Raw genomic sequence first — 27130 nt, 5'->3', positions numbered from 1 at the left:
CTTAATGATCTTCCACCGTACTTGTAGAACACCAAAAGCTCTCTCAACATCTTTCCAGTATGCCTTTTGGTGTAAGGTAAAACATTTTTCAACGTCATTTTTAGGGTTTGGAATTGCTTGGACAAGTGTCACCCATTTTGGGTAGATGTCATATGCCAAGTAATACCCCATATTGTACTAACGATAGTTGATGTAGTAGTCAAGTTAAGGTGATTTACCTTCCGTCAAGTTATTGAAGAGGGGTGAACGCGCCAAGAACTGTAATGTCATTTTGGGATTCAAGGACTCCAAAGAAAGCATGCTAGATCCATATGTCATACAAGGCAACCGCCTCTAACATAATAGTTGACTTTCTCGACCTCTGCTAAAGCCTCATTGCCATCCGGTAGGACAATTCTTCCAATTCCAATGCATGCAATGTAATGACCCTATCATGCCTGGAAACCCACGGTCTTCAGCTTTGCGAATGAGCCAATCCAAATCTTCTTGATTTGGCTCGCGGAGGTACTCCTTTTTGTAAAGTTGAACAATTACGTTACAGAATTCAGCAAAAGTATCAAGGCATGTAGACTCAGACATACCTTGGGTTTCATCCATCAAATCAGCTGGGGAGCCATAGGCCATCATTCTTAGTGCAACAGTAACCTTCTGATGAGGTGAGAAACTAGGGTAGCTTGCTCTGTCCAGCTTTTATTGAAAATATAGATTGACCTAATAGACATCATGAAATACACGGTCGAAGACATGATGCCTCATCCGAAAGCGACGTCTGAAATCATCTTTTGTGTACATTGAGTTGGGGTTGAAGTAGTTGTTTATCAGATTAAAATGCGTCATTACTCTATTTCGTGGTTTGTAAGAGTGACCAGCAACAGAGTCACCCCATTGAGGTTGTTCCTCAATTGGCTGACAAACCATGGCCGCAACCATAGCTACCACATATTGTGTGTTGCACCATGCTTCATCTTCTTCATCAGACTCCTCATCTTCTCGTCTCATCTACGCCCATTTTTCTTCCAATTCAGAATTGGATGAGGACCCCCAATTGGAATTTTAAGAGGATCCAAAATTGGAATTCATTGTAAACTTGAATTTAAAGAGATTGAAATGAAATAGATTGAATTCAAAGGTGTGTGAATTATAATCCACTATCCATCCTATTTATAGCCAAAAAATATTCAAATCCAAAGGCTAGCTGACGTCAGCTATCAATGGCTAGCTGATGTCAACTAGCCGTTGGATTTGAATTTGAATTTTTTGGGCCAAAATTTATAAAAAAAATATTAACAAATTCTCATTTTTTTTCCTATAAATTTAAGTTGTTGTAGTTTTTAAATTTAAGTTGTAGTTTTTAAACATAAGTTGTAGTTTTTTAAATTTAAGTTGTTTGTAGTTTTTAAATTTAAGTTGTTGTAGTTTTTAAATTTAAATAATAAATTATGTTTGACCTTATGACCTTTTGGCCCTTGGTTGGAGACGGTTTTTTGTGACAGAGCTAAAACGAGCCCTATGGCCCTTTGGCCTTAATTGGAGATGGAGGCAAATATGGCCATGTACTGTTCATTAAAATATTAATATCTTGGAGGGCCAGAGGGCTAAAACGAGTCATCTAGCCAACCTTCGGTTAGAGATGGCCTAACTATTGAAAGTGAATTTTGTGTGTGGACGTTTGTATTAAGCAACAAATTTAAGAGGTAGGAAAAAAAAAAACGACATAGGGACAAATAGTGTTTTTGTTAATCGGATGACTAATACAACAACAAATTCAAGAGGTAGAAAAAAAACGCGAGATAGTGTGAGATCACACAAATGGTGTTTCTGTTAATCGGATGACTGGCGTGGTGTGAGTGTTAGAAACAAAGAATTTCTCCAACTGTTCCAAATCTGCAAATCTGCAAATTTCTATTCCAAAGAATTTCCACAACTTTCTATTCCAAATCTGCAAATTCATCGTTTAAACTACCAACTACCAACAAAATTCAATCGTTAACAACTTTCAATTCACAATAAAGTTCAATATACACCCTCCAATTCACACAAAAGTATCAAAAGACCACAACTTTAACAACTAATGAGTCAAGGTGTTCTTCCAAAAACCAAAATAAGAGTACCAAAAACACCAAAGATTTGTCCAAAATACTAAAGATCTATCGGAAAGTTGTTTCCAAAAAAATAAGGGCATATTCAACTATAACAAAATGAACCCTTAAACAACCTAAAACATTAAAGCAGAATCATGGAACATTCCTCCTCCTTTTCTGACATCTTGCAGTAGACTTTGAAGTAGTTTGAGAGGCTTGAGTTGGCTGAGATGAACGCTGTGGAGCTTCCTGAGTGCATGGCTGCGATAACTGAGAGGGTTGTGATGCCTTAGATGTTGAGGCCTAAGTAATGAACCCATATAGCATTAGCACTGACAGATACTACACTTCACAAATAACAAATTCACTTAAGAAATGAAAAATCATCAAAAAATATCAAAATTATACCTTATTTTTCTTGCTTTTTCTTCATTTTCCAGCAGCTGAAGAAGGATGAGTGGTTGGGCATCTGGCCTTGTTGTGTCCTGAGGCCTTGCAAACACTACACTTCACACTTTTTTGCCCTTTCTTGCTTAACTTGAATTCATTTTCATCAACCTCTCTATGTCTCCTCTTTTTTGGTCTCCCAGACTGCATTTTTAAAAGTTGGAGGAATAATGCAGTTGTTTTCAGATGGTTCCCAAAATTTCATGCCTTGAACGGGTTTAATCAAGTTTTCGTAAGCTTCAAAGTACTTTTCCTTCTTGTAACAAGAGGAAATGTATGCAAGGAAAGCTTGCAACCATGTATGCAAGGAAAGTCTGTCAAATCCTATCTTCTGCATGAGCAAGTGCACCCATTCGTATCCACCACAAATATATTGCCTTTGCCTTCATCCACTTCAAATTTTTATACTCCAGACCATGTTGTTATAGTGTGTGAGCTTTTCAGTTTATACTCCTCCAACTTCTTTTGGATTTTTGGGCAGATAGCTCTTTTACCCTTCCTCATTGCATATCTTTTCAACCATATATTCTTCATCAATAAAACTCTTACAGTTTCCAGCATGGTAATAACAGGCTTGTCCCTAGATCTTAGGATAAAAGAATTGAAGCTCTCACAGTGGTTGTTTAAGAGAATGTCACACTAAGTATGTGTCTCAAAGTGTGACCTGCTCTAATGCAAGGCTAGTCTCTTCACCAACCATTTATAAGCTTCGACATTCAGCCTATTCACCTCAGCCATACTCTCTCTAAAATCAACAATGGTTGTTGCCTTGGCAGCATTCCACAAGGCATCGTTTAACCATTTCCCTTTAAACCTATATGCCTTGTAGTTGGTGTATAAGTTCCTAACACAGAACCGATGATTACAATTAGGTAGCACCTTCTCAAAAGCTGGTATTAAACCATTTTGTTTGTTAGAAATGAAAGTCCAAGTACACTGGTTCACAATTCCTAAGTCAGTAGCTAGCAGTTCCAGAAACCAAACCCAATTGTCTTTGTTCTCAACCTCTATTATGGCATATGCAATAACCTAAGTTTGGTTATTTGCATCCATTCCCACTACAGACAATAACTGGCCCTTGAACACTCCCTTCAAGTGGCAATCATCCAACCCTACAAGCTGCCTACATCTATTCTTAAATCCATTTTTGCAAGCCCCCAAACAAATATAAATCCTTTGAAATATCATATGAGCATCATCATAGGGGCAGCACCTTTCTTTGAACTGTACTACCCAGGTTTGTCCTCCTAAGTTCATCATAGTACTCCAATAACTTTTTGTACCGATCCACGTTACTCATCATTTCAAGGATTTTCAAACACTGTGCTCTTACTTTGTAGGCTGTCTTGAGATTTATCTTAACCATTCTTTCCTCCTTCATTGTCTCCATAAATGCAATGATGGGCATGCTTGGGTTGAGTCTGAACTTGTCCACATACCTCTTCACAAGCCATGCCACTTTGCAGTTAGGATTTTCCCAGGATTTTCCCTCCAAATCCTCGGACATTCATATTTCCCAACATAGGTTTTCACTTACATTGAATCTTCATTATACATCCTAGAAGTATCCATGGATAGTTTTTCTCACACCTTGCACTAATCTTCCATTTCTCATTCATTTTTAGAACAATAGAAGGTGCACCATGCTTAATGAAGTGAGACCACACTGCTTCTCTCAACTGTGCAACATCTATAACTTCAATCCCTTTTCAAACTTTGGATCATACCTGTCGGCTTTTTCATTGAACTCAGAGTAGATGATCTTCTCGAAACCTGAATCGTCAACACTATGCATGCCATATGAGTCTTGTCTCTCATCATCAAGAGGAACGTCTTCTACATCCCTTGCATCAATAACTTATTATGGATGTTGGTTCCCAACCCTTCACCCCTTTTAGCATCTCTAATGACACTTTTTACAACCGTATCATCTACTGCACGATGATCATCATCTTCCAAATTGTAGTCACTGTCCACAAACTCACTATCTGTAGTGTCATTCTTTGCATTTACTGCCACAAACAATGCATATTTGTTAAAAACCTAAACTTTGCAAAAATAATTGACTACTAAAATTAAAATTGCAAAAATAAATGTTTTAAAAATTTTACCTTCCATTAACTTCTACTTCGGCCCCTTCATTAACTTCTTCAACTTCATGACCTTCTTCAGTTGCATCACCTTCATCATCCACATCACCTTCATTATCAACATTATAAAGACCATCTTCAGCCTCATGTTCATCATCATCATTGTAGGCTATGTCATTCAAAAGACAGTCGTTTTTCTAAGTGATCAGCACCCCCTTTTGCTCTACCCTTCTTCATTTTTGTTCTACTTCCCTTTGTAATCGAAATCGCCACCCTTGATTCCTCAATATCTTCTATCATGAGACCTTTTTTTAATATGCCACTCTCATCTAGATTCATCAAAAGCTTATGTTTCAATGCAGCTTGCTTCAGACTCAAATGTTCTAGGTACATTTCTATTTCCCTAGTCCCTAGAACATACTTGCACATTTCACTCACATCTTGGTATTGTTCAATAAGCCTTATTCCCTCCATATAAGACATCCCAAGAATCATATAGTGATTCAATATAAACCCATAATATCCTAACTCCTTAACCATTTCATCAATCTCGAAAAAAGACATGAAGTCTTTGTCTACGTAATCAAACCAAGCCTTAAACCCTCCCATAGCATTTTCAGACCACTTCCCACCATGGTTAATTTTAAGGCTAAATAATTCAGGCATGCCTGCAAAGTCAAGGAAAAAGGTTTTAAAACTCGAAACACTAGTAGGACCATGAGGGAAAAAGGTGAAAATAAAACCATGGCGACCATGAATACATAGTTTTTTAAAGGCTGCAATTAGGACCACAAATGAAGACAAAACCACATGCACATTGAAAACAATTAACAATGTAGGGAACCTACTACAAAACACAATTCCAGAAACCATAGAAAACAAAATGGGATTGGAACTCACAAATTCCTAATCCTTAAAATTCAAAATTGAAAAATCGGAAAACATAAACCCATATTATCTACACTTTGAAAAAGGTAGGTCGCTTACAATAAATTGTTGTTTCAGCTACTTCAATCCTCCTTTTTTCCCACCTCATTGCCAACGATGGCTTCACGACAACCTTGCCTAGAAACGGAGCCCCTTCTTTGATGTGCAAAGGTGTGCGCCAACGTACGACAGCGTGCGAGATGGAGCGATGGCGAGGTGGAACGACTGCGCATTGGTAGGGTTTCGGATAGAGATGGGGGATCGCGATTTCTGGGGGAGTGAAAAGTGATTTTCACTTTTAACTGTTCCCCTTCTCTGAATTTTGAATTTTGAATTTTTTTTTTTTTTTTTTAACTGAACCCCTTCTCTGAAGGAAAAAAAAAATCCATGTGGACCCCTTAATGACACGTGGTGTCCAATTGTTGTCCACATGGGCGTCACGTCATTAGTTAATGGGAGATTTAACAGTTTGACTAACGGATGTATAAGAATGTCCCAAAACTTACACTTTACGTATAACTCTGGGATAAAAAAAACTTGATGTACTAAATGTTGAAAACCACGAAACATGAGGATAGTAAACTGAGATTTACCCTAAATTTTTTTATTTAAAATTGAACATAAATAGTACTTGACGAAAACTAAATGCACGATATACGATTGAAGGATTCTCGAGATTCTCACAAAAAGGATCCGAAGAGCATCATCATTCTTGTTTTTTTGTCCTCAAAAAGCTATTTGGTGTCAACAGCTGTTCTTGACACTAATACATGAAATGATTTTCGCATGTCTTTTTTATTTTTTCGCACTTCTTTTTATCTTTCATGTAAAAGTTTTATATCGTTTGAGTAATGACCTAATTTTGTATGTAACCGATTAAGCATGGGTCCCGAGGAAATTAAGATGATATGTTTCAGTGGATTGAGAATTAGGTTGAGCATGGTTTTTGGTGCCTCCTGTTGGCATTTGCTATAGAGCTTTATTACCTGCTATGGTGGAAGAAGAGAATCACCAGCAAAGAGAGAGATTGAGGAAGAAGAAGATGATGATCGTTTCAGCAGCAACCATGAAAATCCCGAATTGGGATTTCTGCATTCAAATTAAAATATAAAAAAACTACAAACAGTCGTTTTTGCAGCATTTGCAATCTTTACATTTCTTACAGAAATCATACAGCAAAGGAATTCCTCACCTTCTTCACCTTCACAGCCCCACACAAATCACTGTAAATCCTCTGAAACTCCTCCAAAACTTCTCTCACAATCCCCACCTTCTTCTTCCCCACCAACATCTTCACCAAGCTCACCAAATGCTTGCTGAATCCGCCTTTTTCGGCCACCAACTTCACCGCCTGTCCCTTCTCTTCCAAACCCACAAAGGGATTGGCCAAAACAGCTTCCACCTTCCGGTTGTGGAGTAATTTTAAGAACCTCCGGATGTCCTGCTCCACCAAATGAACAGAACTGTAGCATTGGGATATGTCCAGGAGAGCCGCCGCGTACCCAGCTGCCGGGTTTCTGTGGAGGTTCGGAGACGGCGGAGAGGAGAGGCGGATGGGGTTGGAGAACGAACGGGTGGAAGATAAAGGGGGAGGCTTTTGAAGAAAAGATGGGGTCTTGGTGGCGATAAAGCTGCTGGGTTTGGTAGTGGTGGAGTGGAGGCTGTGGAGGAGGTTGGGCGGCTGTGTTTGCGGAGGAAGTTTGTGAGTTTTTCTGGGACTTTGAGGATTGAAGTGGTGGAGCTCGCGAGACGATGTGGTGGAATAGAGAGTGGAGACATTGAGGGTTGACACAGAGCTTGAGAAGGTATCCATGGAGGAGAAGGAGATGATGAGGATAAATGTCAGTAAATGAATATTGGGTAATATCTATGAAAGCAGCTCCCTTTTTTTTGGTCTGTATTTTATTTGTGATTCAAAATTCACTTGGAAATGTATACGTTGCAAGAGTAATAACCAGGAGTTATGTTAAGAAAAATGTTGGCCAGTCCACCACAAATTTCTAGCCGAAAAGCCCACTACAAATAGGGTTGAATTGGACACACGGGGCCATTAAACATAGCCCAGCCCATAAATCATTTTTCCCACCATCCATCGATGTGTCCGTTTGGGACATGCTTTTGTAAAAAGCGATTCTGTTCGTAAGCGTTTTTAATATATAGACGTTTTGTTATAAGCAAAACAAATTAAGTAGAATTCTAGTGTTTTCTTAAAATGCAATAGAAAACACTTTAGAAGGAAGCACTTGATTAGTGCTTCTCCATTTAAGCATTATGAGTGTATAAACGCTTTAAAATTTTTTTGGGCCAAACACCATTTATAAATAATAATAATAAAAATCAATAGAAAATGGTAATATGGTCGTAATTTCTGTTTTATTACTGATCATTAACTGTCATATTTATTATTTACTTGTCATATCATCCCTGATTTGAGCTGACCTCATTATCTTATTTACTACGACGAACAACAAGAAGAGAGAAGCTTGTCATAGAATCACTCTCTCCATCTCTCTCCAGTTCTTCATTCTTCTTGTAAAATGCTCCTAAGCCTAAAAGCTTTGTATGTAAAGAGTATACAACCCTCATATAATCAAATACAACTACATACAAAGTGAATGTAGTCCAGTTAAGAATAAAGCACTCAAAGTCCCTTTTTTACCAAGCTATAAACCGACGTCTGCATATGTGGTGTGGGGTTTTGAAAAACTAGAAATTAAATTGATTTGAGAGAATATTTGATCATACTCATTACTTCTTCCTCTATTATTTATTTATCGTATTCATAACTTTTCTAATTCTAAATAAACATACGAGTGAATTCCACCGTGTCCTTAACGAATTATTGTCATACATATGTATCGGGGTCCACCTTGTGTGCCTTGTAGGCCTTCCCAAATCATACGTAAAGCAATAACTTTTTAAGTACTGACCATGCAGCAATAACTTTAAGCATTGGTTTATGTTTCCTCCTCCGCTTTGTATATTTCTCATGATAAATAATAAGAGGAATTTTCTTAAAAGTAAGATTCTTTATGAATTTTCTATTATTTCATAATTTAATGTCAAATTTTATATTAATATTAAAAAAATATTATACTCAAAATATGAAGATAATCTCATTTTTTAAAAAGCGCCCTTACATTTCTGTTCCTCAAAAAAATTTCCCTTCAATGTCATCATTATTATTTCTTACAAAATGTAGGTGCACCAAACATTGTGTCGGTGCAAACATCACAAATTAAGGTCACTCACTGTATAGTAGTTGCTGTGCGGACAGAATATGGTAAAGAAGATTTTCGTATGTTGGAATTTCAATAGGTCACAAATATGAAATGTGGGAACAAAAGTATATGACAAATGACAATACAGTATAGTTATACACTGTTGTTTTAAGTATGTATGCGACAAGTTAGAAAATTTTATACTTATCAATCTATGTAAGGTCTATCCTCCCATTAATGTGAGATTCATTTTCAACGCCCTCTCACGTGTGACAAATTTTCAAATGGACAACACAAACGGGATGACGTGGAGCGCATGTGGCCGTTGAGCTTCACTTGTGGAACAACATGCTCTGATGCCATAAAAAAAAGTTTTGGGTATAAATTAAAAGGAAAACTAATGAAAATGACTTGAAAACTTTGAGTTTTAAAGATAAGGACAAAATAAAATGTAAAATGAATAGTACCAGGATTGACTTTTTAGTATGAAAATGTAATTTTTCGTTAAAGTGAATAATACCGAGAACTTTTCGTTAAAGTTCTCTAAATTAAATAACTTATATGTTCTATGTTAAGAAGTGCATACAATAATTTTGTGAGATTTTGGCTATGAGATATTTATATATGAATGGTGCATGAAACTCAAGTAATTTGGTAGACGTAGAGCTGGCTTAACTGCCCAACCTCCCTATGGGATATTAATTTTCTCAATATCTTTGTCTATAATTCAATTAGTAGATATCCTTAAAAAAAAGTTATATTATTAGATGTCTGATACGTTATATTTTTGCAATATATATATATATATATATATATATATGTATGTGTGTGAATAATGTTTCAAACTAATGGTTCATACTTCGTAGTGATTATATAGTAACACTATTTGTCGAATTTTATTTTTGTCATTGAAGATTTAGAAATATAGTCGCTTGAGTCCTGTCCAAATCTGAATCCACTTGGGTAGTTAAAATCTGAAAATAAAATAAATAAATAAACAGATTAATTGTCGTTAACATGTCTAAGATTTGACTACATTTCTCCCTTCATTTTTGCTAGAAAATTGAAATGATGGAATCTTACTTTATAACTAACCCAACCCAATATATCTGTTTAGAGTCGATTAGTACACTGACTGCATGATGGCCTCAAATGAGTTGGTTGCTTTGTGTTTTCATGACGAAATCAACTTTTATAATTATGAAACCCTGTCAGGCTGTTATTATTACTCCCGAAAGTTGAGCCGAGACGAAGTTACTAGCTGGTTTTTTTTTTAATTTTTGGTAAGAAATTAACACCAACATTATGGAATAAACAAATTCAAAAGTATAAATGAAGCTTCTGTTGCACCCAAACTCAAATCTAAATTCTACAAGTTAGAGTCGTTTAAAATGTCGTTTTGTCCAAAGAAGAGAGTTTATATGCTGCTTTACTGGATCAGTATGATTGATAGGAACCAAATCCCAATTAAAAACCTACTGAAGCAAACTTGTACAGCTTATGAGTAACAGTATTAGCCCAAATTATGCATCTCACAGACCATTTATACCATATGATTTAATAATGCAGCTGGGTACGTCCACTATTGCTGCTTTTAAGAGACTGACAAGGACTGCACCATTATTTTCTCGATCTTTCTTTTTTCTGTTGTTTTCACTTACTCCCACTGACTTCCTAAACTAAACCAAAACAAAGACCAAGTTCTGAGCTCCCTTTTTTCAGAAGAAAATGAACCAAGAAATGAATGGGGTGGATGCGGAGGCGACGGCGGCGGAGAGGGCGGAGAGAGAGAGGGTGAGGAGGGAGATTAGTGTTATGACTGGACATGAAAAGATTGATTATGTGTTCAAGGTGGTGGTAATTGGAGACTCGGCAGTTGGGAAGACTCAGATTCTGTCGAGGTTCACAAAGAACGAGTTCTGCCTTGACTCCAAGTCCACAATTGGGGTTGAGTTCCAGACCAGGACTCTCACCATTCAAGGAAAACTCATCAAGGCTCAGATCTGGGATACTGCTGGCCAAGAAAGGTTGGTTAGTTTTTATCATTCTCTCTTACCTTTTGTTTTTGTTTTTGTTTTTTTTTAAACTCTAGGAATTAATTTTCTTGTTTTTTTCATGTTTACGTACGTCTTGAACTCAAATGGTAATGGAGGCTTAAGAACCATTTGTAAAGATTTCAGAGAGGGTTTAACAGTCCACTACTAATTGATTCAGTACCGATCAATATTGTTCTTAACTTAACCACTTACTTCCTGCTATAACAGCACGTGAATGGTTTTATCACAAATAAGTTGAAATCTTTTAGTTCAAGTAGCGAGGGAGGATGACCGATGGAGTATTTGTTAGGTTTTAGATAGGTGTATGATTCAATTCCTTCCAATGTGACTAATAGATGCATAAGGTATAAAGAATTTGAAACTTGAATACATGTTCACTGTAATCATGGTTTAGGGTATGTGTGATTACTTTACTTTTAACAATAAATAGGACAATGTAATACGGTCCGGTGGTATTCCTCTTTGCGAATTTGGTGGATAGCAAATTTGATACCAAATTAAGCTGCCTATTGTGTGGCTTAGCCGAACTCTCCATCTCCCTAGTGTAAAAATATCGATGTACTAAGAAGAAGAAAAAACAATAAATAGGACAGAATAAACTTAAATTTGAAATAATTAAACACTGTCACATTATTTGACTAATAAAATTAGGGTTTGTAGTGGTACTCAAATGTGCAATAACTTAACAAGAAGCCTTAACCATTTGAGATTTGGGATCTAGCTAGTGGAACTGTGCCAAATGAAGGAGACCAGGCTAATTTAGAAACATGCTAAAAATAGACAATTAATATTACCCAGTGTTTACAGAAATACAGGTTCTTCACTTCTTCTCGTTCTGTTTTTGCCCTGCATGACAGACGTGCATGTGGGAAGCAGCAAAGGCATCTGCATAAATATTAAAGAATCCTGATTTTATGCTGATGCTGTATTTATGTATCACCTGCACCATTAATGAACTGCAACAATACATTCAAAATTTTACTGATAGATTTAATTTCCAAAAAAGATAATATTCCCAACAGAAATATAACTTCTATTGGACAAAATCCATGGTTTTTTTTTTTTTTTTTTTGAATTAAATTTCGACAAGAATTGTGAAAAATTGAAGATGCATTTGTTGTTTTTCCTTGTAGGTATAGGGCAGTTACAAGTGCATACTACAGAGGTGCATTAGGGGCAATGCTGGTGTACGACATCACCAAGAGGCAGACCTTCGATCATGTAGCTAGATGGGTTGAGGAGCTCCGGGCCCATGCTGACAGTTCGATCGTGATCATGCTGATCGGGAACAAGGCTGATCTCGGGGACCAGAGGGCCGTGCCGACGGAAGATGCAGTTGAGTTTGCTGAGGAGCAGGGGCTGTTCTTCTCAGAGACATCAGCTTTCAGTGGTGACAATGTGGACTCTGCATTCCTTAGGGTTCTTGAGGAAATATATGGTGTGGTGTCTAAGAAGGCATTGGAATGTGGCAATGAGATAAAATCCAATGGGGTTGATCTTAAAGGGGCAAAAATTGATGTTATTTCTGGTTCGGAATTGGAAATTAGTGAGATGAAGAAATTGTCTGCTTGCTCTTGTTAAATTCCAATTGTAAGAAGCAAATGCAGAGGTCTCGTTATTCTTTTGGGTTTGCAAGCCATTGATGTTTATGTTTCTTTTATTTGTTTTGTTTTGCGTAGCTAAGGAAAATGTGTAAAAGTAAAGGAGGGAAGTTCTCTTGGACCAGGGAAGTACTTTATCACTTGAGCTATGTAAGTATTTACGATTGGCGTTGTGATTATAGTTACTATGATGTGATTATTGAACCCAAATGTTATAAGAGCTTAACAAATATCAAGTTTTATTTTATTTATTTTTTTAACATAAGTGATAGAGTTTCATTACCAAGAATAACTAATTACAAGAGTGTTAGATGGGTACATATTATCCAATGACTCATTTCTTGATCTGGAAATAATTTGCACAGAACACAAATAATTTTAAACCTGTATCGAGCTACCATGCAAATCACACCACTAAAACTAAGAGTCCAGAAGCAAATATGTCCCAAGGCAGAAATGTCAAACATTATTGCAACGACATATGGTGTACGACTTTACCATCGAAAATTGTAGAGTAGGTTTTGGGTTTGTTCCTAATGGGAAGAGATCCTCTTTGGATCTATCCCACCAAATCCTAGGAATCCGAAGGTCTGGACCCTTATAATAATTGTAACCGTTGGATCAAATTTCAAGAATTCGGATATCCGGATCTCTAGAATTTGGCGGGAGAGATTTGAATGGGATCTCTTCCCGTTCCTAATGTAATGCGAAAAGACAATCCAATGTGGACATCGGCTCCTTAATCGCATCTTGGATGAAAGAACTTATATAGAATAACTTCACAAAGATCGTGACGTTGCTGTTTAATAATATAATTTTATATTTAATAATTTTTTTATATAACATTATATTATTGGACTAAAAAATTATAATAATCGTGAACTCATTTTACGTAAATTGTTATCTCTACTTTGCGTGATACGGAGGGGGCGTTGAGGGGGAGCGAAAGATAAGGTCGCATAGGGCCCCAAATTTGAAGAGGCTCTCAAAATTTTTGTCATCTAATATTATGTAATAAGTTCTATATTTAAAAAAAAAATGTTTTTGTTAGTACCTTAAAATCTCTTTGTGCACCTCTTATAAGAGTAATTTTTTTTCCTTTCTAAATATAAACACTTGGAGTACAATGATATATTTTGTATGCCAGTAATAACACCCGAAAAATGATATATATAATAATATTATATGTTCAAATGAAACTTCAAAGTTAAGAGTTTTTTGTTTTTCATGTTTGGTTGTTTAATTAAGAATGAACTGTTTTTGATTATTTAATAAAGGTTATGTTTGTATGTCACATCCTGGCCCGAGCCCCCACCACATCCCGGGCTTGACTCTGCCATATCACAATATTGTCCACTTTGGACCCCAACCACACTCTCACGGTTTTGTTTCTAGGAACTCACGAGCAATCCCAAGAGGGTCAGGTGAGACATGTTATGTTAGCTGGGTATATCAAGGATGTACTATTCTGGTGGAGAACATCGTTATGCCAACTAATCTGGTTCCATTAGATATTGTTGACTTCGATGTTATTCTTGGCATGGATTGGTTACCTACGCTCTGAGCACTTGCATTACTATTTTAAACACCTTCACTCGTACTTATATACTTACCTAGTGTAAAGTTGTTAGTTTGGTTTTTATTTACCCACATATTTCGTATCACTATCTCTTTGCACTACGCACATGGCTACGTCACCCTCACATGACGGCCAGCATGCCTTGATTTAGGTTGGGGTGTGTCATTGTAACTCTTTTTAATATAATTAATGACATTTGTAAACTAGCATTCAATGAGTGTTAAAATTTGTTTTGATTTAAGTAACTATTTTCTAACATCAATACATTGTTAAAATATATATATATATATATATATATATCTTAAGAAGGGGCCCTCTTTTAAATTTCGCATGGGACTTCTGAAATCTCAAAGATGACCCTATCGTGATATATGAACAAAAAGTGTATACTTGGTTAGGTTGGTTGGATCATTAAAGAGAAAGTCCCTACGCAGCCAGATCATCAAATGTGGATCTTTGGCAGTAGGTAGCATGGACCATATTTGGGCCCTGCCTCCAAGGCATGGCTTAAGGCATTATTCATGTTGTAAGTATGGCTTTGGAGATGGGTTTACATTCTTTTGATCGTGTGATTGCTTTGACAATGCATTTTACTTTCTAATAGATCGTGTCAAGTAGTTTGATGGTTATCGGTTGATTGGTATAGCTCTTACACCATTCTATCTTTTATGCAAATTCAGATTTCTCATATCTATCGCAAAGATAATAAGATAATTAATTGTTTAGCAAACTTCGGAATTCAACATGTTGAGGTTCATTGGTGAAATTTTTGTCCTCCGCGTGCTACTGCAACTTTTGCTTATGGTTGTGGGAAACATAAACTAATTTCATCAAATAGAATAATGACACGTGGATTGTATGCTCATTATGACAATTTTGCCCTTAGCATCATGATGGACGATGTGAAAGACCTGTATTTTCAAAAATACTTATATAATACTTATATGTTAAATGGCGCAATTAGTTTCATTTAGCTTTGTATTATTATCCATTTAATCTTTTCAATTGATAATTTGTCAATTATTTTTATTTAATTTCCTACTCTAATTAATTGATCATTGGGATCCAATTAGGTCAAATGATTTATACGGTAGTAACTTTTTATTTGGTCTTATATTACATATTATTAAGAGTAAATAACACAAAACTATTTCAATTATGGGTTGAACCACAATCTCATACCTCATATTTTAAACGGTTTGATAACTAATACATGAGAGTTTGATATTTTCTCAAACTATTTTATAGTATCCAAATTATGTTGCTTTGATAAAAATATGGAATTAATTTTAATGACCATCCTATTTATATATGTATATACAGGTTTGTATATGCTTTATCTAAGCCAAGCTGTTTTTCAAACTATATATATTGTATAGGATGAAGTGTCGATTTAGTCCTTGAACTATTACCTCAGTAAAAATTAGGTCTATGAATTATTTTTTCGGTAAAATAAGTCTCTAAATTCATTAAAAATTGCCAATTTCATTCCTACTATTATATTCAAAGCTATTTTATCCAATTTTTCGTCAACCTAAGTTACTTGACATACTTTAGAGTGTTATACCATTATTTTCTCGCTTATAAGCCCTTAACGTTTCATATGGTTGCGAATCTAACGTCTAATTTACCATCCGAAGTTTAACTTACACCATTTATTATGAAAAACTATCAATTTACCATCCAAAGTTAACTCCATACACTATTTCTTTATATGAAAAACTATCAATCTACCCTCCAATGTGTATCGCATGTAAGTAACATGACTTAAATTGATGGAAAATTGAATATAGTAGCTTCGAATATAATATTAGGGATGTCATTGACATATTTTTATAACTTAAGAACTGATTTTTCTTGAAAAAATAATTTATAGACTAAATTAGCATTTCACACTATTGTATATGTTGTACAGCTATTATATTTATATATTGTTTTAACTCTCTCAAAGAGGGGTAAGGATCCTCTTCGAATCTGTCTCCTCTGGGTTCTGTGGACCAAGTTATCTTGGTTGTTTGATACAAATCATGCAGTCAGAAAAAAAAATTTCCCTTCCGCTTTCTCTTGAAAATTGAAAAAAAGAGAAGAATTCCTAGGTCTCACGCATTGGGAATTCATCGAAGCATCCGAGTCGACTCAAAGGAAAACCACCACCACCGTTCCACTCCGAACAAACGGACAAAGACGGGCCTGCTTGTGGCCGATCTGATCCCTGCCACCGTCATCGCCGGTGGCAGCGAGAGTAAGACGGGCCTGCTGGCCATGAGGACGAAGGTTACAAAATCGGCGTTGACGAGTAGAAAGCCCAAGGATCTGGAGGATCCAGAGAGCATCCTTACCCCAAAGAAAGCAGCATGTTGGTATCGAATATTATACAAAGCTTTTATACAAGTGTAAAAGGATATCTTCACTTAGCTACCAAAGCTATTTATATTCAAGAGGTTTCTTATAATGACCAGGTTATTTTAGATCAACCCAAGTGACTTTTTGATTGAGTGGTGTTAAATTAGTGATTCTAATTAAATTAGGATTAGAATTGACGTCATGCATCTAGTGATATCTTACTCTTGTGAATAGGAGTTGCTCAAAGTGGATTCTTGAGTTTGTAATTCAGAGCAATGTTCAAGGGAATTCGGGCAGACCATTACGAATATTAATTTTATTAAATTTCGTGAAGTGCTATATAATTGTTGGTCTCAATGATTGATGCTATATAATTGTTGGTCTCAATGATTGATAAACGTGGTTGGATGTTATTGTATTAATTATTGCTTCAGTTGGATGTTTATTGGTTATTGATTATGGCATGCATATATCAGGTGAAATTCATATCATGCATTGCAATAATGAGAGGCATGAGTCGTGTGAGTTACATGGGTTTGTGTCATGATGAAATTGGAATAGTTTGGTGTACTAGAAATATTGGATCCAACCCAGAGACCAGGCTTTCTGGTAAGCATAATTGATCGGCTGTAAAGGCGGTCTTTATGTGAGGTATGGCTTGACGACCAAAAGATGTACATTGTCATTTGAGATAACAATGATAGGTACACGAATATGTTATGGGTGGTAATTCATATAACAAGATACTCGAGGCCAAAGCACGGTAAAGCTTATGTGTTTTAGAGTATGTATTAATGAGTATAGAGGTGAGAATGAGGGAACATTCATGCATCATCATGGAACCATTGTTTCTAATTGATCATGAATGAAATATATGATTAGATGACACTTAATTTAGTATTGTCAATTTATTGTGGTAAAGGATATGTCTATACTGAGCTATTGAAGCTAACCCCTCATTGCTTATGCAGGTTTACGAACTAAACAATCAAAAGGGTAAGCGGGATGAGATCAGATTAGATACAAAGCTAGCAGTTTATTAATTTATTTTTTAAGCCTTGTAAAGAATTATGAGTTTTTTTTTAATATTTTTTTTATATATAAGAATAATTTTATTTTCATCCCCTTTCAATTTTTTATTTATTTTTAATTTGTAGCTTCTGTTCTTGAGGTTTCTACTGACTTTGGGTCTCGGTGTGCAAACCGTGTCACCTGTTTGTCTTGTGAGTATTGGACTTTTGGGTCATCAACGTATTAAGAGTGTTTCAGGCCCATGGTATCTCTTGTTATCGGACCATACCTGGCTAAATGGTGGCAAGAAACCGACTATTCAGAGTCTCATCTTTGAGTGTTTGGCGCACCTTCGCTCTTACCAACATGAACCTTTAGGACTACGTACTAGAAAAATTTCGAAGAATGGTCTACACCATCACTAGCAAAACGTTAAGGTCTACCTAGTATGGCCTGCAACCTCTCAACCTAGCCGCCTGTTAGGGTTTATGTTATATATAGCCAAGTTAAATAAGAAAAACAATAATTGCCACTACTTATAACTCTCTCAAGTTCTTATTTCTCTTGAACCACTTTTCTGACCTAGGCATTAGAGACCTTTTGGCGGACACCCTCCCTTCGTTTCTAGGTGTTCATCAATTAGGCTAATAATGTTTCTTGTTTGTAGGTGGAATTTCATCAATTCAACTACGTACGAAATTTGCATCTACAATGATCTTTTAGGGCTACCGAACGTTCACTTCTTTTAAGAGTTGCTTTAATGAATTTCTCACCTTATAGATCTAAGTTTCGTTGTTGCCTTGTTGGTTTGAGTAGAGGTCATCCTTTCTACCTCTTCCATTTCATTTTATGTTTCCATGTACACTAACTTATTGTACCTTTTTATTTTATTTTGTGTTGATCAATATATTCACAATGTCTTCGTGTGATAGCAATGTTGAGGTGAATTTGACATTACTGTTTAATTTGTTTTTGGAATTAACTTGCCTCCTCAATGTTTCTCCTCAATTCATTTCATGATTGATTCACGAAACTTAGGGTTTATGATTGGAACAGTTATAATTCGCACTATAAAGGTCATCTCTACAAAAAACTAATAAAATATGAGATAATTTAGTCATCAAACTGTACAAAAATAGATGAACGACTTTGGGAAAATCATTATGAATTGTTTATATATTTGTTACTATTGATTGACTAAACGATCTTAGTTTCGATTAATTTTTTATAGAGATGATATCTACAAAGTGCTTTATATTATAAGCAATTCCAACCATTAAAATGAAGTTTTGTGAATCGAACACGAAGCAATTTGAGGAGGAATCAAGCCAAGCTTATCTCTTTTTAAAATAAAATAAAAAATCAGTGTTACAAAACTAAGATTTTTCTCATAAGACTTGCATGCCCCAAGCTCAAGGCAGTGTTGGTTGGTATAGGAACTGCTCCCCATCAAACATCCTTTCTATCAAAAACTTCTCTTTGTTTCTTTCTTTATGCTGGCAAAGTAGAAGAAGTTTGTTGGACTAGCCCATTCTATCCGTCTGTTCCAAAACAGCGTCAGACACACTCATGAGTTAGGTTGCGGGTAGCAACTCTTTATATATATATATAAAAAATATATATATATATATATATATATATATATATATATATATAGCAATTTAACATACAACTAATAATATAAAATTGGAAGGAAATCATTTCTCTTTTGAAGTATCATGCCTAACATATATCATATAACCCTTGCTTAGCTTTGCCCTTCATTATATCCCAACTACCGCCCATGCTTCAACAATAATTATCAATTTTTACTTATAATCGTAAGAGTTTAGTTTTCTTTGTGTCAATGAAAAAGATATTCAAATTTAAAAGCTCTCTCGACATTAAAAAAATAGTAGCATTTATTGTTCTAAGAGTTATATGATTATCAATCATAAGGTAAGAGCTGAATGGAAAAGCTTGTGCAAATAGTTTATGATCAATACTTAATCATAACTTTTTATTTGTCTACTGCCACAGAACTTTCATTTAACAATACGATCGTAAAATTTATCAAACAACTTCAAATTTATGTTATTAGATTATGAATGAGAATCATTAAAGCTAAAATTCTGTTTGCCTATTACTTTATATCTTGTTGATTAGAATAGCACAAACAAACTTTTCGTGTAATGGATAGTCTTGTTAGTGTCTAACTATACAGATTGGGTGAAACTAGAGATGTGCAAATACCCATTGGTTATGGGTAACCGCAGTTATCCGTCTATTTAAATTAAACGGTTACGGTTATGGGTAACCATTTAGATAAATAAACGGTTATGGATATAATCGTTTACCGGCAAAATTTAAACGGGCGGTTATAGGTATTAACCGCGGTTATAAACGGGTAACCGTTTACCTATTTATTTTATATATGTAAAATTAACACAAACCATGTTCTCAATCCAATAATACTTAGCACCCAATAAATTAGCAAGGAATTCATCGGTCCTTCTCTCAATAACACTGCTACAGGAATGATGATTCTTATCATCAAGGAATTCGTCAAATTAATTTAAATTCCTTGCGGGTAATGGTGAAATTGACAGAAATGTCTTCTAAATAATTTTTGTAACCCAATAATACTTAGCAAATATTATATTTACCTTCATTGGTAACAGTTAAAAATATCGTCCGCAAACTATTATTTCAATTATTGGAATGGTATAAGGACTTAAAAAATTAAAATACGGAAATGTATGATAAATGTACCTATAACGGTGTTTAATTGTTAAAAAAAAAAAAAAAATTATGACAATTTTTTTTTTAATTTTCAAGTTGTTAAAAAACATGTAGACTGGTGAAAAAAGGGTAATGGTAAAAAAAAAAAAAAAAAAAGATGAACGGGTTAAAATGGGTAAATGGGTATTAAACGGTTACGGTTAAATGAGTATGCGGTTATGAGTATGGTTAACCGTTTATAAACGGTTATGGGTATGGGTATAACCATTTAGGCAATTATCTAACAGGTAAACGGTTATACTGGTATGCGCATAAATGGTTATGGGTAAATAACCGCAGTTACCCGCGCGCCATAACCGTTGCCCATTCCTAGGTGAAACACTCCTTTTCACCTTTTACATACACATTTTAATTTTTTTGTTGTCAGATCAAATAAATTATATGTTCAAATTATAGAAAATAACAGGGGATTTGGATCCTCTCCGGATCCCCTCCCTGAGGATCCTGGGGAATAAGGCACAATGACCGTTCATCAAAGATCGTGCGGCCACAATTAAATACTTTTTATATTTTTAAAAATAAAACACTCTCGTTTTGCGTAAAAAACATTTAATTATGACCACACGATCTTTGATATACGGTCCTTGTGTCTTGATTCCCGGGATCTCCAAAGAAGGGATTTGGAAAGGATCCAAATCCAATAATAGGAGATGTGAGAGATAAAAAAGAGATTTGAAAAGTGTAAAAAAAAAAAAAAAAAAAAGAAAAAAAAAAAAAAGAAAAGAAAAAAGTGTGCATAGATCATCCTACAACTTTTATTAATTCCTAACAGAAATTATTACCATATACTTACATGATTATATCTAAATAATTTCAAAAAGCTCTTTTAATTGGGTGTTGTGAGACAGTGTCTTGGTGGCAAAAGGACTCGGGTTAATCATGCTGGGGAATAGGCGGTTTGATCCACGTCCATATCAGACATACCCCCAAGGAGGCACCCAACTTAAAAAAAAAATTAATTCATGATAAAGCAACCAGCTGGACTGACTCAACATGCCAGCTACAATTGCAATATATATATATATATATTTTTTTTTGGCAAAGTATAACAAAACCAAATCAATTCTGAGAGAAAAAAAAATCAATCGTGAGAACTTTTGTAAACAGAATAGTACTGGTTTGAAATTCACGTTGCTGCAAATTATAATGGTCATGCATCGATGGTAATGGTCATAGTAAGTCGTAGGACTTTATTTTTATTTGCAACTATGCAAGTGTCGTTTATAAGTTTTAAACTCGGAACTTCTTCTTCTAACAACTATAAACTACGTACGTGATGCTAAATCAAATGAATTATATAAACACAAATATCTTACCCCCAAAGAAAGAGACCCAAAAATCTGGAAAGATATGTAGAATGGTGGGTTAGAATTGAGGTTAAGGTAGTATGCAAGAAGATTTGTAGGTAAACCTAAGAAATTGAAAACGAGAGCAATGGAGAGAGCCAAAACCCTGGAGCAAAACCTCAGGGACGAAAAGACCTCCAACTCTCTAAATTAACCCTAGAGCCATTCACGGAGGGAAGGACTTTCTTCCTACTAACCTAGGTTTTTAAGAAACGAAAAATCATGACTATATACATAATTACACATTCATAAATAATCTTAATATATGTCATGACACTTCGTTGAAGTTCGTCCAAGAGACAATAAAAAAGTGAGTACTAAGTTAAAATTAGGATAGATCAATAATGTTTGATTCCTCTAAAGATAATTGATACATAACATATAATGTCCATCTGTGCAATGAAAAATTGGTAAACTTGCAACGACTCCTTCACAAGAATCAGAAGTTAGCGTTTTTGATAGCACATATGGCACACAATTTTTTAGTTACAACACAGAGTTTCGAACTTTTGAACTTCAAAGATCTAATCTACTACTACTCATATTTATCAGACACCTTTGTGTGTCTAAAATCATATGGTTGGGGTAGACTATATAAAAACCACTCAAAATAACCATTTGTCCAGACAAAAAATTCCCCCAATAAATTCAGAATTTCCAACATTACAAATTTTCGGCCACTTATCGATGATTTGAAGCATCATATCTTCAAGAATTGACAAGCAAACGCGTATTAGCTACGATTATTTAAGGAGGAAAAAACGCAGCCAATTAATTTTGGCTCATCCTGCGGTTAATGACAAAAGCGACATGAAAAGGAAGGCAGGATGAAAAAATCATGACCGATGATGACAGCAGGAAAATGTGGGCGCCGCGGTTGCACAGATTTGTAAATTAGCCACACAAAAAATTGGAATACCAATTTGGTTAGATACCAAACAGTAAATACAGTGTGACATCATACACACGGGTTGAGGTTTATGGGTTTGTCACTTTGTTTGGTCACTTGCAGTATATCCATGTATATTTTTCTGTGAATCCTTTATTTCTTTTCTATTTGCAGAATAAGATTCTAGTGTTACTATTTCGAAAGCATCGAAGCGCGTTTACTAACCTATAATCAGAATTAGATAAAATATTAGCTAATTCATTATATAATCTTTGAGATCAAATGTTGAAAAATATGATTCCACATCAGTTATATAAGAAAATAATATATAATTAATATATTACAAACGTTATTTAGCGTAAAAAACTTATAGCTCAAATAGTTAAGAGTATCATTTATCCACTCATCAAGGGTCAAGTATGCAATTCGAACATGCTTGTCAGCCCCCTCGAGCTGCCGCAGGCCCAATGACCTCCATCAATGCCTTCAAATTGCCTATCGAGTGAAGTGGGTTCGGTTCATGCCAAATAAGCAAATTTAACATAATCGATAGACCGAACTCAACAAAACAAAGCAAATATTGAGTTCCGATGGGTAAAATAGTGATAATTTTGTTTCAAGGAAAAAACGAAGTTAAACTTGAGTTACAGGAGGTACAGCAAAGAATTAACCTATGAATATGTCATGTGCATTTCCAAATTGTGTATTAACAAAAAATCAGAGCATAAAAAGGGAATAAAAGAAGGAATCACATTCCCAATTTTCAATCAATCTATCCACAAAGCATCCAATCCCAACTAACAAATATATCTAAATTATCAAATCAAATTACAAATTGTTTTCCCTATTCAATTATATGCTGTATGCCAATGCATTTTCTCTGTTTTTCCAGACACTAAAACGACAGTGTTTTCTTTTGGAGCAAAAGAAAAACGACAATGTCCCCCAATCACATTTCACCACGTAATGCCCCCCCCGTACATTTCACTTTTCCCAGCCGTCCGATCAACCTTCGGTGAGCGGCGAACCCGCATCGAACGACTGAGAATGAGAGGAGTGCCTGCTGCTTTTCATCCTCAAGAACCCGTACAACTTCCTAATATCCCTAACCGCATGAACACCACCTTCCCTGCAAAACATCCCGCCGGGTTCACCCGATTCGGACTTTGTCGACCCGACATCAAACCCAACCCGCCTTCCGCACACTCCCGCGCCCCTCCTATCGCCGTCCGTCTGGAGAGCCGTGATGACCGATTTAATCGCCCGACTCGGCGAGTTCCGGTTCGCGATCATCAACTCGCCGATCTCTGCCGGACTCAAACTCGACCCGCTCAGGAAAATCTCCTCCACCTGCGAGAAGAGCTTGTGCTCCTTCACCCCGAGACAACTCGTCGCGAGATGTTTGAATGCTCCGAAATCGCAGAGCGGAAAGTGGATGTGGACGTCGATCCGACCCGGTCGGAGGAAGGCCGGGTCAACGTGGTCCTTCGAATTCATCGTGAACACCATGACTCTCTCCTCGGCGCAGCACGAATTCAGCAGCCCGTCCATGAAATTCGATATACCCGAAAAGCTCAGACCCGCGGGTTTCTCGGCTAAATATCGGTCCAAATCCTCGATTAAAATGACCGATTTTTTCGTCGTCTGCAACAGAAGAATCTTCAGCCCCGAATCGTCTTTGACCCGCGAGAGGTCCAGATCGTACACGTCGTAACCGAGGAAATTGGCCATGGCGGCGACGAAGCTCGATTTTCCTGTACCCGACGGCCCGTATAGCAGAAAGCTCCGTTTCCAGACCCGACCTAGTCGGTGATAGTACTGTTTCGCCTTGAGAAATGACTCCAAATCTGATTTGACTTTCGATTTGAGATCGGACTCCATTGATATGGTCTCGAAGGTCGACGGGTGAGTGAAGGGGACTGGCTTCCACGCTCTGTCCGGCGCGTCGACGTTCATGTAAAGCTTCAACCCCCGTTTCTTCTGCTCGAGCTTGTCGGCGACGACGTGGATGTGCTGCAAATACGGCCGCACAATCCGCCGCTTATCAGCTTTCCGAACCTTCAACACTAAGTTCCTACTCCCGCCGCCGCCGCCCTCTGCTTGCCAAATCACCTTAGCACCGAGGAAATTGTCCTCGATGATCTGATTGGGGTCGAGCTGGAGAACAATTTCGTTGGGTTTTTTTCCGGTGACGAGATTGGTGAAGTCCGAATCTTCAACAGAGGCGAGCGAGTTGAGATAGTCGGTGACTCGGCCGTAGAGCTGATTCTCCTGCATGCTCTCGTTGTATTCGGGGACTTTGAACGATTGGTAGACATGGAAGCAATCCTCGAACCGCCGCCACCATTTTTTCACGATGTAAACCAGCCCAGTTCTGTACAGCGCCACGCGGATTGCTACAAATATACAGATTGTTACAACTGCAAGAAAGAATGGATTGGAAAGAATCATAATTTGGATATTTGGGGAAAAAACCCAATTCGATTTCCCCAAAAAGTCGTGGAATTTGGTGATTAGAGATGGGATTTTTTAGGTGGAAAGGGGATTTTGATGGGTCTCTTACTTCTTTTCGAAGGGAAAATCATGGCGGGTTGGGTACGAGTGCAGAGCGTCGGATGTTGGAAAATAACAAGAAGAAGAAGCAGATGAGAAAATTGAAAAAATTGAGAAAATGATTTATAGATAAGAGAGAAATCAGAGGGAGGAGGAGCCTACGAGGATTGAATTTTGAAGTGAGTATTTAATTGGGAGACGGCTACTTGCCGGCAAGTTTCGATGGGGCAAAAGCCAAGAGTGAAGCAAATTAAGCCAAGTTAAAGGCAAAGGCTGCGTTATGTTTGAATTCTGGATTTTATAAAATAAAAATAAAATAAAAATTTTCACTAAAAATAATAAATAAATAGATGGAATATTGAGAATTTAATTTAATTTTATTTCTCCGTCATTTGTTAGTTGCTGTCCAGCCCATTGCTGATGCGTTTTATGGCCCTTTCTTCATTAGCTTAATGTGACTTTTTTTGTTTATTTATTTATTCATTTATTTTAAATTAATTTTTTAATACAAATTTGATTTAAAATTTTCATTTTTGTAATAATGTGCGGGTGTGGATCTCTCTCGTCTCTCTACCATGTATTTAGTACCAGTAATGAAACCATAATCTCTCTCTATTATAATAGCCTATTGTCACACGTGTATTTTTATATTGTTTTAATTTTATTTATTTTAGATTTTCTTTTTTTTTTATTTATTAAAATATATTTTGAAAATAATGAACTTACTAACCATCTTATATGTTTGTTTTTAATTTTTTTTTTTTTTGAAATTTTAATGGGAGATGGATAATTTGGGTATTATAAAAGCTTTATCCTTTGTACCTTCTTCCTTTATATATATAGATATAGAGAATAACTTTTATTAGTCCACAAATTTAATAAATTCCAACTCAGACTATGTACTGAATAATACAACATCTTATTCGGATTCGATTTGTAATTAAAAAAAATGATTTGAGATGCTAATCACCCCTAAAGAAAAAGTGTTAACGATAATATAATGATTTTTCTCATCTTCTAGGAAAATTGATTGGAATAATTAGTTATGATTTTTCTCCTCTTCTAGGAAAATTGATTGGAATAATTAGTTATGATTTTTCTCATCTTCTAGGAAAATTGATTGGAATAATTAGTCTTTATTTTTAATTTTGATTTGTGTATAATTGTCGCATATCTCTTTCTCACTTCTTTCCTTTCTTATCTCTCATTTCATACTCATCTTTACTTGAAAAGGAGAGACATTATTGCTACTTACCCAAGTTTTCAACCAACAATGCATTCAATTAATAAATGGTAATTTTAGTAAATAACTATAAAAATCGAAACATTTCGGAATATATTTTTATTGGAATAAGTTTGGAAAATTTTGAAACGGAAATTTGTATTCTATAAATGCATGCCAGTTTCATTCTAATTTATCAAATGTATTTGGATTAAAAAATTCTCAGGTTTCGATTGAAAATTTTAATGGTGAAATCGAACTGCATTCCAATTTGCACCCACAACCCTAGCCATGCGACGCAAACTCTTAGTGGGTAATAACAGGGCAATCCTCGTTGTTCAACATAAAACGACAAGAGAGATATTTTAGTACTCCATAGTAGCGAGAAATATATCACGCTGCTCTTTATCTACATAAACAAAAAAAATGGAAAATAAAAAATCTAACGGCCAAAGATATTTTAGTTCTACAAAGTTCATAATTTTTTTTATTTTTTTTATTTTTTGTAAAAATAAAATCTAACAGTTAAATCACATGTAGCAATTAGTCTTACGTGGTACTGAAACCACGCCCCAAACCCAAAGTGCATTCAAATTTATGGTACATATATATACATATACATATATGTATATATATTCGTATATTCTTTTCTTGTTCTTTTACCAGCTAACCACATTATCTAACATACTTATGCCACCTTTGAATTTTTTTTTTTTTGGTTAATCGATTCATACCATGCAAAGCATCAGCCAAGTGTCCGTCGATAGCTGCTTGTAATGTGTATGTGACGTACCAAGTCACCAACAAGCGAACAAGTGTCGAACTGCTTATGGCCGTCAATTGGCCCTACTTTTCTCTCCATATGGAAGGGCAAACCAATTAGCCGGCTCGCTTGCCTGCACGAGTTTTTTTTCGATTTGATGACTTTATTATTTTCAACGCCAAAAAATTCCATCAGCTTTGAAATTCTTACGTGTACGTT

General features: G+C 35.8%; 4 protein-coding genes across 4 annotated transcripts; 1 reads left to right on the top strand and 3 right to left on the bottom strand.

Annotated features, from left to right (window-relative positions):
- Positions 1 to 372: 372 nt before the first annotated feature.
- On the bottom strand, positions 373 to 999 carry LOC137719771 (uncharacterized). The gene is made up of 2 exons (XM_068458794.1): positions 791 to 999; positions 373 to 679 (listed from the first exon to the last, which is right to left on the bottom strand). The coding sequence occupies exons 1-2, from the start codon at positions 997 to 999 to the stop codon at positions 373 to 375; spliced, it is 516 nt and encodes a 171-aa protein (XP_068314895.1).
- A 5537-nt stretch (positions 1000 to 6536) lies between these two features.
- On the bottom strand, positions 6537 to 7484 carry LOC137721380 (ATP synthase subunit delta, chloroplastic). Its single transcript, XM_068460475.1, has one exon. The coding sequence runs from the start codon at positions 7356 to 7358 to the stop codon at positions 6714 to 6716; it is 645 nt and encodes a 214-aa protein (XP_068316576.1). The 5' UTR covers positions 7359 to 7484; the 3' UTR covers positions 6537 to 6713.
- A 2953-nt stretch (positions 7485 to 10437) lies between these two features.
- Positions 10438 to 12679, top strand: LOC137720537 (ras-related protein RABA3-like). The gene is made up of 2 exons (XM_068459621.1): positions 10438 to 10793; positions 11957 to 12679. Exons 1-2 carry the CDS (start codon positions 10495 to 10497, stop codon positions 12402 to 12404), a joined length of 747 nt encoding a protein of 248 aa, XP_068315722.1. The 5' UTR covers positions 10438 to 10494; the 3' UTR covers positions 12405 to 12679.
- Positions 12680 to 23098: 10419 nt separating this feature from the next.
- Positions 23099 to 25199, bottom strand: LOC137720200 (AAA-ATPase At2g46620-like). The gene has a single exon (XM_068459237.1). It carries the CDS (start codon positions 24822 to 24824, stop codon positions 23379 to 23381), a length of 1446 nt encoding a protein of 481 aa, XP_068315338.1. The 5' UTR covers positions 24825 to 25199; the 3' UTR covers positions 23099 to 23378.
- Between the last annotated feature and the right edge of the window lie 1931 nt (positions 25200 to 27130).

The sequence above is a fragment of the Pyrus communis genome, chromosome 16, assembly GCF_963583255.1.
Source record: "Pyrus communis chromosome 16, drPyrComm1.1, whole genome shotgun sequence".
NCBI lineage: Eukaryota > Viridiplantae > Streptophyta > Magnoliopsida > Rosales > Rosaceae > Pyrus > Pyrus communis.
The sequence above is the reverse complement of the archived record's forward strand: the minus strand, read 5'-3'. Positions and strand labels throughout refer to the sequence as shown.